The 12428-nt window shown below is 38.7% G+C and overlaps 1 protein-coding gene across 1 annotated transcript in view; it reads left to right on the top strand.

The window, feature by feature from the left end:
- Positions 1–12428, top strand: part of NUP214 (nucleoporin 214) — a 100296-nt gene that overhangs the window by 30886 nt on the left and 56982 nt on the right. Inside the window, 3 exon segments of the mRNA XM_043986250.1 lie at positions 311–493; positions 6714–6799; positions 6890–6973. Of these exon segments, the coding sequence (XP_043842185.1) occupies positions 311–493; positions 6714–6799; positions 6890–6973 (353 nt within the window).

The raw sequence follows: 12428 nt of genomic DNA, 5'->3' as shown, positions 1-12428 counted from the left end.
CTCTTTCTCCTCTATTATATCTTTCCGTTGTTCTAGATGGCGCTTCTATTAATCCCTTCTCTAAATGTTTCCTTGGCTTTAGAGTGCCCCACTGAAATACTTGACTGGGAAGTGACAGCTGACCCACTCTTAGGGAGACAGTTACTCAGCTAGGTTTAATCTATTTGAAGATAATTGGTCTGGGGGAGCAGGAGTGGGAGAGAAAGAAGATTTGAAAATACAGTGTAGCATGAAATCATTTGGAGTATGGTTGTCATAGAGTAATCCAGTCATCCCTAAAATTTTAAAGGTTTCTCATTACTGTCAACAGGCGCCTGCTTGTTCCAGAGCGAGAGACACTATTTAATACTCTTGCCAACAACCGGGAAATAATCAACCAGCAGAGGAAGAGGCTGAATCACCTGGTGGACAGTTTACAGCAGCTCCGACTTTATAACCAAACCTCTCAGTGGAGCATACCCAGTGAAAGCCCTTCTCAGAACACGACTCAGAGGTATGTGGGTAAATGACATGGAGTGCAATGGGTCTTTGGAGTGATTCTCTGAAGGAGTAGATGAGATAGATAGCTAACAGCAAAAGGGTACTTCCTCAGTAGCTATTTTATCAAGGTCTTCAACCTACATGTTCTGAATGGCATTCATTAGTTCTATAATTATTCCAGTTTAAATGAACACACTTAGGAGATGGGCTGATATCTTACTTGTTAGAAATAAGATTGTTTTGCTTCACTGTGAAGCTAGTTTTCAGACAAGCGACCATGAATATCATTTACAACCCGAAGTCCCCTCCCCCCAGTAGCTTTTGATTCTTTTCTTGAACCAGATTTAAAGAATTTATTGGGGTTTTTTTTATCTGATAGATGAATTTGTTATAATAATTTCTTTTCATTCAGTGTACAATTCTTAATAGTTCTTGAACCTTTTCCAGTGAGTTCCTTTTACTTTTTATTATTTATTTATTTATTTAATTTTTTTTTTTTTTGGTGAGGCAATTGGAGTTAAGTGACTTGCCCAGGGGTCACGCAGCTAGTAAGTGTCAAGTGTCTGAGGTCGAATTTGAACTCAGGTCCTCCTGACTCCAGGGACAGTGCTCTATCTACTATGCCACCTAGCTGCCCCCCCTTTCACATTTTTTTTTGAATAAAAGTATTTTATTATTTTCCAGTTATATGTAGAGATAGTTTTCAACATTTGTTTTTATAAGATTTCCAATTTCAAATTTTTCTCCCTCCCTTTCCCCTCCCCTAGACAGCAGGTAATCTCATATAGGTTTATATATATAACATAAAATAACATTAAACACATTTCTGCATTAGTCATGTTAGAAGAATCAAAGCAAAAAGGAAAAACCTCAAAAAAGAAAAACAGCACCACCAAAAACAAAAGAAATGGTATGGTTCAATCAGCATCCATATTCCACAGTTCTTTTTTTTTTTTTTCTGGATTTGGAGAGCCTTTTCCATCATGAGTCCTTTGGAACTTTCTTGTACCGTTGTATTGGTGAGAAGAATCTAGTCTTTCACAGTTGATCAATGCATACGTGATGTTGATGATACTGTGTACAGTGTTCTTCTGGTTCTGCTCATCTCACTTATCATCAGTTCATGCAGGTCCCTCCAGGTTTCTCTGAACTCCTCCTGCTCATCGTTTCTTACAGCACAATAGAATTCCATTATATTCATATACCACAACTTGTTCAGCCATTCTGCAATTGATGGACAGCCCCTCAATTTCCAATTCTTCCCCCCTTTTACAGTTAAAAAAAATTATGGACCACCTTCCCCATCCCACTTGAGAGTAGTCTTACTATTAATACCTATTAATTATGAAATTATGTGATTACAAAAAGCCGCTATGAATTCTATGCTGCTTTTAAATTGATTTGTATTTCATCATAACAATGTCTAATAGCTAACATTAATAATAACATTTATGTAGCACTTACTATGTACCAGATACTATGCTAAGCCTTTTACAGTTAACTCATTTGATCTGCACAACAACCTTGAAAGGTGGCTGCTTTTATTATCCCCATTTTGCAGATGAGGAAACTGAGGGAAATAGAGATTAAGTGATTTGCTTGCCCAAGGTCACACTGCTAATAGGTGTCTGATGCTAGATTTTAATTCAGATCTTCCTGATTCCAGACCTGGTACTCTATCCACTATATCATCTTGCTGCTCCATATATTATATACTTTAAAAATAATAATAGTTGCATATGAAGAATGTGTTTATTTGTAGAATTTCATATGAATATGGATTCCTGGGGCCCTTGAACTATGCATATGTACACATATATGCATGCAACCCAAGGTTATGAACCCACAGATTGGAAACTGCTAACTTAGAATTTTGTCTGCTTTCTTGTTTGTTTTTTCTTAATATAACCAATTGTTTTTTATTAAAAAAAATTTTTTCAGTCAATAAAAATCTGCCATCTTTCCCTCCCACCCCCAACTCTCAGATAAGAAAAAGTAAGCCCCAATACAGATGTGTCAAACAAAGAAATTGACCAAAGAAATGTATCATTCTATGCTCTGAATCCTTTACCTTTCTTTCTTTCTTTCTTTCTTTCTTTTTTGCTTTGGGTTTTTTTGCAGGGCAGTGAGGGTTAAGTGACTTGCCCAGGGTCACACAGCTAGTAAGTGTCAAGTGTCTGAGACTGGGTTTGAACTCAGCTCCTCCTGAATCCAGGGCCAGTGCCTTATCCACTGTGCCACATAGCTGCCCCCTTTCTTACCAGGAGGTCACTAGTAAGTTTCATTGAGTCCTCTGGGATCATGGTTGGTCATTACACTGATGAAAGTTCTGAAGGCTTTCGAAGTTCTTTGTTTTTACAATATAGTTGTAATTGTATAAATTGTTCTGGTTCTACTCACTTCACTCATCATAAATCCATACTAATCTTCCCAGGTTTCTCTGAAACTACCACGTTTATATATCTTGACTTGTTTAGCCATTCCTTAATTAATAGGTACTCCCTCAATTTCCAGTTCTTTGTCACTGCAAAAAGAGCTGTAAAAATTTTTGGCCATTCTTAGAGTTTGTTTTGCACAGGACTAAACCCTCTTTCTGTTTAGCCTCTGTTCTATTCCTTCTTCTTTCTTCCCTTTCCCTTCTATTTCCTTTTTGAGTAAAATTTATTTCTTTACCCATCTCATCTGTGTTTATGTATTCTTCCCTGCTTTGACTAGTTCAGATAAGAGTGAGGTTCAGATATCAGTCTCTCCTCCTATCCCTTTCTCTTTGTTTATTTGTTATATACTTTCTGTAATCCATTGAAGTGAGCTAATTTTCCCTAACCTTTTTCTCCTTCCCTCTTCACACTTCCTTTCCAATCTTTTAAAATATCATCAAGGTATCATAACTGCTTCTAGGACTTTCTAACTAGACTCCCTCTATAACCCCTGAAGATGATAGGGTTCTGAGGGGACTCAGGTATCAGGTTAGAATATAAACAGTTTTTCCTTGTTTGGTTCATTGATGCTTACCTTTTCATGTTTCTCTTGATTCTTTATTTGCACTCACATTTTCTATTTAGTTCAGGATTTTTCATCAGGAATGATTGGGGCTCCTCAGTTTCATTAAAAGTCCATCTTTTATCCCATAGATTAAACTCAGTTTTGCTGGGTAACTTATTCTGGATTATAACCTTATATCCTTTGTCTTCTGGAATATTATATTCCAAGCTCTCTGCTTCTTTATATAGTGTTGGCTGCTAAATCATGTGTGATTCTGACTGTGGGTCCTGGGTAGTTCAATCTTTCCGGCTATTGCAGTATTTTTTTCATTGATGTGGAAGTTCTATATTTTAGGTATAATTCTCTTGAGAGTTTTTATTTTGGGAATTCTTTCAGGAGGGATGACTGGTAGATTCTTTCTTTTTCTACTTTGCCCTCTAGTTCTAAGAGATACAGGCAATTTTAAAATTTCATCAAATGTGATATCTAGATTCTTTGGGGGAGGGGAGGTCATGGTTTTCAGGTAGTTCAAAGATTCTCTCTCTCTTTTTTTCTTTTTGGCAGGGCAGTGAGGGTTAAGTGACTTGCCCCCAGGGTCACACAGCTAGTAAGTGTCAAGTGTCTGAGGCCGTATTTGAACTCAGGTCCTCCTCAATCCAGGGCTAGTGCTTTATCCACTATGCCACCTAGCTGCCTCCTAAAAATTCTTAAATTATTTCTTCTTCTTCTCCTTCTCCTCTTCCTTCTTCCTTCTTCCTTCTTCCTTCTTTCTTCTTCTTCAATGAGGGTTAAGTGATTTGCCCAGGTTCACACAGCTAGTAAGTGTCAAGTGTCTGAGGCCGGATTTGAACTCAGGTACTTCTGAATCCAGGGCCTAGTTGTCCACTTTAAATTACTTCTTGATCTGTTTTCTCAGTTAGATTTTTTTATGTTTTTGAGGTTTTGCTTTTGGGCTTTTTTTGCTGTGAGATACTTTGCATTTTTTTTCAGTCTTTAAATTTTGTTTTAATATTTCTTGTTGTCTAATGGAGTCAATAGCTTCTGTTTTGCCCGTTTGAATTTTCAGGTAGTTTGTTGCTTAGTCAGGGTTTTTTTTTTTACCTGTTGTGCCAAACTGTTAATTTCCTTTCCAATTCTTTCTTCCATTGCTCTCAGTTGTATTCCTTTTTTTGGTCATCTAATTCTCTTATTCCATTTAGAAAAACGCTTTTAAACTCTCTTCCAGGAATCCTAATTGAATTTGTGTCTAAGCCATGGTTTCCTTACACCTTTGCTTGAAGATATTTTAAAGTCACTCTCTTCTGGGTTTGTGTCTTGAGTGTCCTTATCCCCACAATAGCTTTTTATGCTTGGATTCTTTTTCATGTTATATTCTTCTACCTTACTTCCTAGTTATGGAAGACTTTATGTTAGGGTTAGGATCTTCACCCTTCTGGAAGGAATGTCTTTGTTGGCCCTGTTGGTGCTTTCTTGGGATAGTGATTGTTATGTTTTCAGTTTTTACTTCCAAAGTGTGATCCAGATCAAAGTCTGATTGCTGCCCCAGTAACCTCAGTTGTACAGTTTCCTGGCCTGGGTTTTGAATCTGAGCAACATACCTGTGGTCTTGCTCCAGTTGGAATTCCATTAGCCTGCTGCTGGACTCAACCACAAATATCTGTCTGGAAAGCTCTGTTGGTTCAGCGTGACAGAGCAGTAGGCTTTCCTTTGGGCTGAGATGTCTTCCCTGGTTATTCTAATGTATGCTTTAGACTGGGCAAGAAGCAAAACAGAGACTGTGTTCTCCTCTTGGGGTCAGAACCACACAGCTACCACTTGCTTCTAAATTTACTTCTTGCTCAATACACAGTGTAGGGCCAATGACTGCCTTTCACCTTGGAATACCACCCCTAGGTACAAGTCTCCTTATCCTTGATATATAACCCAGAAGTGGGCAGTGAGTGAGAGCTACCAGCTGGCTCCTGTTTTGTACCCTACGCAAATTTAGGGCTCTCTGCTGGATCTCTTTTTGCCGTGCTAGAATGCTTCACAGCATGTTCCTAGCCCAGACCCCAGCCGCATTTTGCACACACCTCTTTGTCTCCCTGTGCCAACCTGGCCTGGAAAAATGGTTTGTTTTTTTCCTTTGAATTTTCCAATCACTATTAGGCCTGGTGTGTTTTCTAAATCTATTTGGAGAAATTGGGGGTGGAGAAGGGAGAGAGAGCTCAGGATCCTTCTGCTGTGCCACTCTTTTCTATCTTCACTGTTGCAGGCGGCTGGGCCAGTGGTTCATAATTCTACAATTTTAGCTCCCTCTACATCATATTCAGTTTCTTAATAGGAAAATATACTCCTTGGCTCAAGAAGGCTTATTGGTTCTCTTATCTCTAGGATAAAATTTAAACCCATTTATTTGGCACTTAAAGCCCTTCACATTCAGGCTGCAGCCTGTTTCCTTTTTTTTTTTTTTAAATTTAAATTTAATTTAATTAAAAATTTTTTTTTTTTTTTGCAGGGCAATGAGGGTTAGGTGACTTGCCCAGGGTCACACAGTTAGTAAGTGTCTAGTGTCTGAGGCCGGATTTGAATTCAAGTCCTTCTGAATTCAGGGCCAGTGCTTTATCCACTGCGCCTCCTAGCTGCCCCCTGCAGCCTCCTTCTAGGTGATAACTCCTTACTCTTCCTCATGCACTTTGAGTTAAAGGCCATCTGACCTTTTGCTCTGCCCCATACACATTGTATCTCCCATTTATGTTTGAAAAGCTTGTCTCCTTTGCCTGGAATATTCGTACTCCTCACCTCCATTTCTTGGTGCCTCTAGTTTTGTTCTTTTCTTTTCTTTTTTTTTTTTTTTTGGCCAGGCAATTGGGGTTAAGTGACTTGCCCAGGGTCACACAGCTAGTAACTGTTAAGTGTCTGAGGCCAGACCTGAATTCAGGTCCTCCTGACTCCAGGACCAGTGCTCTATCCACTGCGCCACCTAGCTGCCCCACCCCTAGTTTTTTTCAAGTTTTAGCTCAAGTGCCACCTCCTAAACAAGGCCATTCCTGATTCTCCTCATAGTTAGTCTTTTCTGCTTCAACCAGATTACTTGATATTTTGTATGAATCTTGGATTTACTTTTCTTTGTATACGTTGTAACTCCTACACCCACCTCTACATGAATTCTTTGAGAGAAGATACTATCTTTGTCTTTATTTCCCCAATGTCTGCCACATAGTAGGTGCTTACTCTAGGTTGAATTGACCTCTCAATCTGCCTTTTTTTAGTTTTGACAGTGACCTTGAAAGCCTGCGCAATGCTTTAATGAAAACCACCATTGAATCTCACACCAAGCCACTACCCAAAATACCGGGTAAGATAATTCTTCTTTCAACTCTTCTAATTCTTCTGCATATACTTTTGAGTGACTCGAGCATTTATAGCTTCGTGTGATTTCTTGCAGCTAAACTATCCCCTGTGAAACAGGCACAGCTGAGGAATTTTTTGGCCAAAAGGAAGACCCCACCAATAAGATCCACTGCACCAGGTACACACAACTTTTTATAAATCTGAAAGACAAAGCCTCAAAATAGCATAGATTTAGAGTAGTTCTTAATGGATGTCCTGTGGAGGGGATGGAGAGAATGTTTTGTCTAGGAAGAAAATATTTGTGCCAAGAATCTCTTTTTTGGGGGGAGTACAGCACAGAACTTACATCTGGGTCTAAGACAAAGTAAGGAACAGAGTTTATATACACTAAATGTTAGCCACTGAGAATTCAGTCTGAAGAAATACCTAAAAAATGCAGACGATTGACTAAAACCTCTTCTTGCCTTTGAATGATCCGGATAATTTAACATATCCACTTTGAAGTGACTTGCCCAGGGTCACACAGCTAGTAAGTGTCAAGTGTCTGAGGCTGGATTTGAACTCAGGTCCTGACTCCAGGGCCAGTTCTCTATCCACTGCACCACCTAGCTGCCCCCTTGTTTATACTTCTAAGTCTTATTTGGTACTTGAAGAAAACTAAAGAGAAGTTAGTCTTGATTTTCCAAATTTGATTTTACTGTGCCAGATTATTTTTTTCCAGTAGTAATCCACCTCAGTAACTATGCAATTACTATCCATAGAGGGTTAGTATGCCTTTAGATTTCCTTCCTTGCTTTATGAAATCATAGAGAGTAGTTATAGAAGTTATCATATAAGTGTTGAATGTCCATTTATAGTTTTAGTAAGAACTAGTCTTTATTTACTGCCCTAGTAGCACACTGTGTAAATACCAGCCAGATACCCATCACCAGTTGTCTGGGCTACACAGCTACAGATTTTTTTGTAATGGCAAACTATGATGGAAAGAAAAATATAAACTAGATTTCAGTCATGTGCAGCCCTCTTCCATTTTTGTAGCAGTATGGCAGAGTATTGAAAAAGACAACAGGGGTGCTAAGAATGAAATACTTTAGATCAGACACTCTTAACTTTTTTTTGTATCATGGATCACTTTGATAGTCTAGTAATACCTATGGACCCTTCTCAGAATAATGTTTTTAAATGCATAAAATAAAATATATAAGATTACAAAGGAAACCAATTATATTAAAATGAAGTTATCAAAATCTTTTTAAAAAACAAGTTCACAGGTGGCGCAGTGGATAGAGCACCGGCCCTGGAGTCAGGAGTACCTGAGTTCAAATCCGGCCTCAGACACTTAACACTTACTAGCTGTGTGACCCTGGGCAAGTCACTTAACCCCGGTTGCCTCACTAAAAAAAAACAAAACACAAAAACAAGTTCACAGATCTATGATGATCATGCTATGTAATGTATACTAGGGCTAGGACCTGGTGAGCAAGTATATATGAATGGTTTAGAACAAATTCATCATTTGTACTGGAAAAGCAACTGAAAGTATCAGTTTTATTGTAATTTTTGTGACAAAAATATACATAAATGACTTGAAGTTTGTCATTCTGGTTGATTTTTCTCACGTAATAAAACTGATTTTTAAATTGGCCTAAAGAAACAAAAAAACAAGTTCACAGATCTCAAATTAAGAATGCCTACTTTAGGGGGGGCAGCTAGGTGGTGCAGTGGATAAAGCACCGGCCCTGGATTCAGGGACCTGAGTCACTTAATCCCCATTGCCCTGCGCCCAAAAAAAAAAAAAAAAGCCTACTTTAGACTGTCCATAAATATGATCTTAGCTGTTGGTTTTTGTTTTTGTTTTTTGTTTTTTTTTTTAGTGAGGCAATTGGGGTTAAGTGACTTGCCCAGGGTCACACAGCTAGTAAGTGTTAAGTGTCTGGGGCCGGATTTTAACTCAGGTACTCCTGACTCCAGGGCCTGTGCTTTATCCACTGCGCCACCTAGCTGCCCCAGCAGTTGGTATTTTAAATTGTACTGTATCCTTATCCAGGGACTGACTGGGTATACTTACTAGAAGAGTAGAATCCTATTGATCTTGACATTCTCACCATAAATGAAACTAGAAGACAAAAGGAAATTACACCTAAAAGAAAGGATGGTTCACGGGTTCATCTCTGAGAGACACATGACAAATGAAAGAGTCAGTGGAGTTGGTTTTATTATCCACAGGCAGCATGACATTTCATGGGACATTTGGTCATCTCAGATTGCAATACTCATGTTAAGCATTTGCAAAAAGACCACTTTAAAGACAGTTTGAGCCTATGCATAAGCACCATTTGTAAAGAATGAAGAGAAACAAAACTCTCCACATTAAATGAATAGAATTTAATACTCTGTGACTTCATTGCAAAGGTGAGCGTAGAGAAAAAGAGTTAAAATATGTTACTAAACATGGTTCAAGAGTAAAAAATGAGAGGTCACAGACTTACAAACTGGTCTCCTCTTTCCTAGAACTTAGACATTCTTTCAGGAAGAGAGTCAGGAGGTGTTGTACACAACAAGCACTGAATAACCTCTCAAAAAATGAAATAGACTCCATTCTAACAAATGGGAAATAACTAGTTATCAGTGTGGAAATGATTTGGAAATCAGTAAGTGACTTGCTAGAGGAAAGATCACAGTCAATACCAAATCAGAAGAAAGAGTAAAATGAGAGGAAGATGTGGCCTGCAATTGAGGCAGCTCTAACCCAACCTAGTTAAACATTGTTGTGACACTAAAAAATTGATTAAAGATGCCTACATCACAATAGATAGACTCACCATTTCCTAAGGAAACCAGCCATCAAAAATTCATCTTTGTAAGAGGGATACCTAAAGAACTAAAAACTACCTTAGCCAGGAAGCACTTGATCTCCTTACCAAATGGAGATCTGGCATTGAACAGCAGCACCAGTTTGGAATATACACTCCTTTGCAAATTATCACGGAGGAGGAGGATAGAAGGTAACAAACAGTTTACCCCTATAAAATAGCAAGAAAGTACAAGAAAACACAAGTTTATAGAAAGTTTAATGCAATTAATTCTGCTCATCCTGAAAACCTTTAGTGATGAAACAATAAGGAGGATAACAGAAAAGGTGAAAAATAGAAGAGATCTTTGATAATTATTATGGCAAACTCTTTGCTTCGTCATTGATGGTGAAACTACCACTTTTGGGGGGGGCGGGGCAGTGGGGGTTAAGTGACTTGCTCAGGGTCACACAGCTGATAAGTGTCAAGTGTCTGAGGCCGGATTTGAACTCAGGTACTCCTGAATCCAGGGCCGGTGCTTTATCCACTGCGCCACCTAGCCACCCCCTAAACTACCACTTTTTGATTCAAATATCATAACCCATGTGCTACATAAGTAGAAATGGCATTAAAGAAAACGTGGAAAAAGCAGCTAGACTCAGCCAAATAGACACAAAGGAGGTTTGTGCTCAAAGCAACAAATGTCGATGGTATTGGGGGATCAGTTCCCAAGATATATTAAAAGTATTAAGCATTTGGGGGGAGGGGAAGGACCATAGAACTTATTACTGGAAAAAAGTCACTTGAAAGAACATCAGTAACTACCAACCCATAGTCCTACTTTCCCAACTCCACAAAATCTTTGTAGGAATAAACTTCACAAATACATCCTTCATGGAAGTGTGGAAAAGGAACAGGCAGACTTTCCCAAAACATTCTATAGAAGACTTAGTCATTTGCAGTGCCAATGGAGTTGACTACCTACATCCTGACCTAAACAATTTAAGGTCTTAAGGATAGAGAATACAGGATTTCTCTGTATTTAAAGTTTCTTCACTATAAAAATTATTTTACTTAATAGAGCTAAATGCTATCCTAAAGGCTGTCCTCAATCAATCAAACAATTATTTATTAAGCATCTATTATGTGCCAGCCACTGTGCTAAGCCCTAAGGATACAAAAGGGGCAAAAGACAGTCCCTGCCCTGAGGGAGTTCACTATGTAATGGAGGTGTGTCCCATGTACATATTACAATCATCGAAGATTCCTTTACAAATGAAACAATAGAAATAACTTTAATATAAAGAATAAAATAGAAAAAATGTACTTGCTTCAAGTAGTCTACCACTATCATGGAGACTGTCTTGGTCAGAGTCCAAATTGAGAGGGATTCTCAGGTAGGTGGTGAGCACTTCCAAATATTCCTGTTTGGGAAGATAGTGTGTTAATGGCATCAAGCCCTAGAACACTGAAAGTACCTCCAAAATGAGTGAAAGCCAGCAAATATTTATTTAAGCACCTGGCAGGCACTGTTTTAAATACTGGGGATATGAAGTAAACAGCAACAAAAATCCCCTGTTCTTACAGTCTGTTGAGAGGCATAATTACTCAAATGAACCCAGCCTAATGATCCACACTGGAAATCAAATGGATGAAAGATGTCTATTTCCCAAACTTTAATATGTGGCTTCATACAATTGTGTATTATACCTCTTAGGCAGACATTGTAGATGTACAATGAACTGGCTCCAGAATTGAACAGCAGGAGAAGAGAGGACTAGGCCTTTGGGAAATTATGTAATAGTTTTAATGATTCCAAACTTCTCTTTAAAACAAAACGCAGTTTTTTAATATCAGTATTATTACTGTGATAATTCAAGCCTGTGAACCATGGAATACCTCAGTTTATGAAAAGTTAAAGTTGTGGGTCACTAGAAGAGAAATGGATGGGTTCATGTTGGACATGAATCGGCTATGGCTTGTACTAAAAAGAATTGCACAAAGGAAACACGATATAAAGAATTGATATCTGAAAGATTTCTGACCAGAGAAGGAGGTGGATTGTTCATGTAGTGAGAGCAAGGGATACCTTGTAGACAATTCCCATGTTCTCTTTTAATAGATATAAAGTTGAGAGATGTAGCAGATAGTTCCCCGCATATTGAGTTGCCCCGAGGGATAAAGTGTAAAAGTGCCTTGGCTCTAGAACCAGATTACCTGGGTGCAAATCTTTTTTTCAGTGCTTACCATCTCTGTGACCATGGCCAAGTCACTTAAGCTGCCTCAAGTACTCTCATCTGTAAAATGAGGGGCTTGAAATGGATGGCCTCTAAGGTGTTGTGGTCAGTGATTTTGTGACATGGACAAGAGGCACACAGGATGAGAAGCCCTTTGTGAGTTGTAATCTGAAGCTTTGGAGAGAGTGCCCATAAAATGAGACTGGAGATTAAGTATCATTCAATTTTTTCCTTAAGAAGTCTTTCACTGGGGGCTGTTTGCATGTATGATCATTGATCTAGAGCCAAAAGGGACCTCAGAGGCCATCTGGGCCCAACCTCTTCATTTTACTGATGAGGCAACCATGACTTAAGGAGGTTCAGGTGACTTGCCCAAGGTCACACATCTAGGAGCTGTCAGAAGTTGAATGTGCTAGGTATGTTGTACAAAGAAGCATACATGATATGTCCATTAAGGTATCTTCTCCATGGAGTTTATAGTCAAATATATCGAAACTGTGCATTTTTACTAATTCCATAATTCTCTACTGAGAATGAAGTGTGTATTCTTTGCTGTCTTCTCCCCCCTCCCTGGGGCAATGAGAGTTAAGTGACTTGCCCAGGG

This window comes from Dromiciops gliroides, chromosome 2 (assembly GCF_019393635.1).
Source record: "Dromiciops gliroides isolate mDroGli1 chromosome 2, mDroGli1.pri, whole genome shotgun sequence".
NCBI lineage: Eukaryota > Metazoa > Chordata > Mammalia > Microbiotheria > Microbiotheriidae > Dromiciops > Dromiciops gliroides.
The sequence above is the reverse complement of the archived record's forward strand: the minus strand, read 5'-3'. Positions and strand labels throughout refer to the sequence as shown.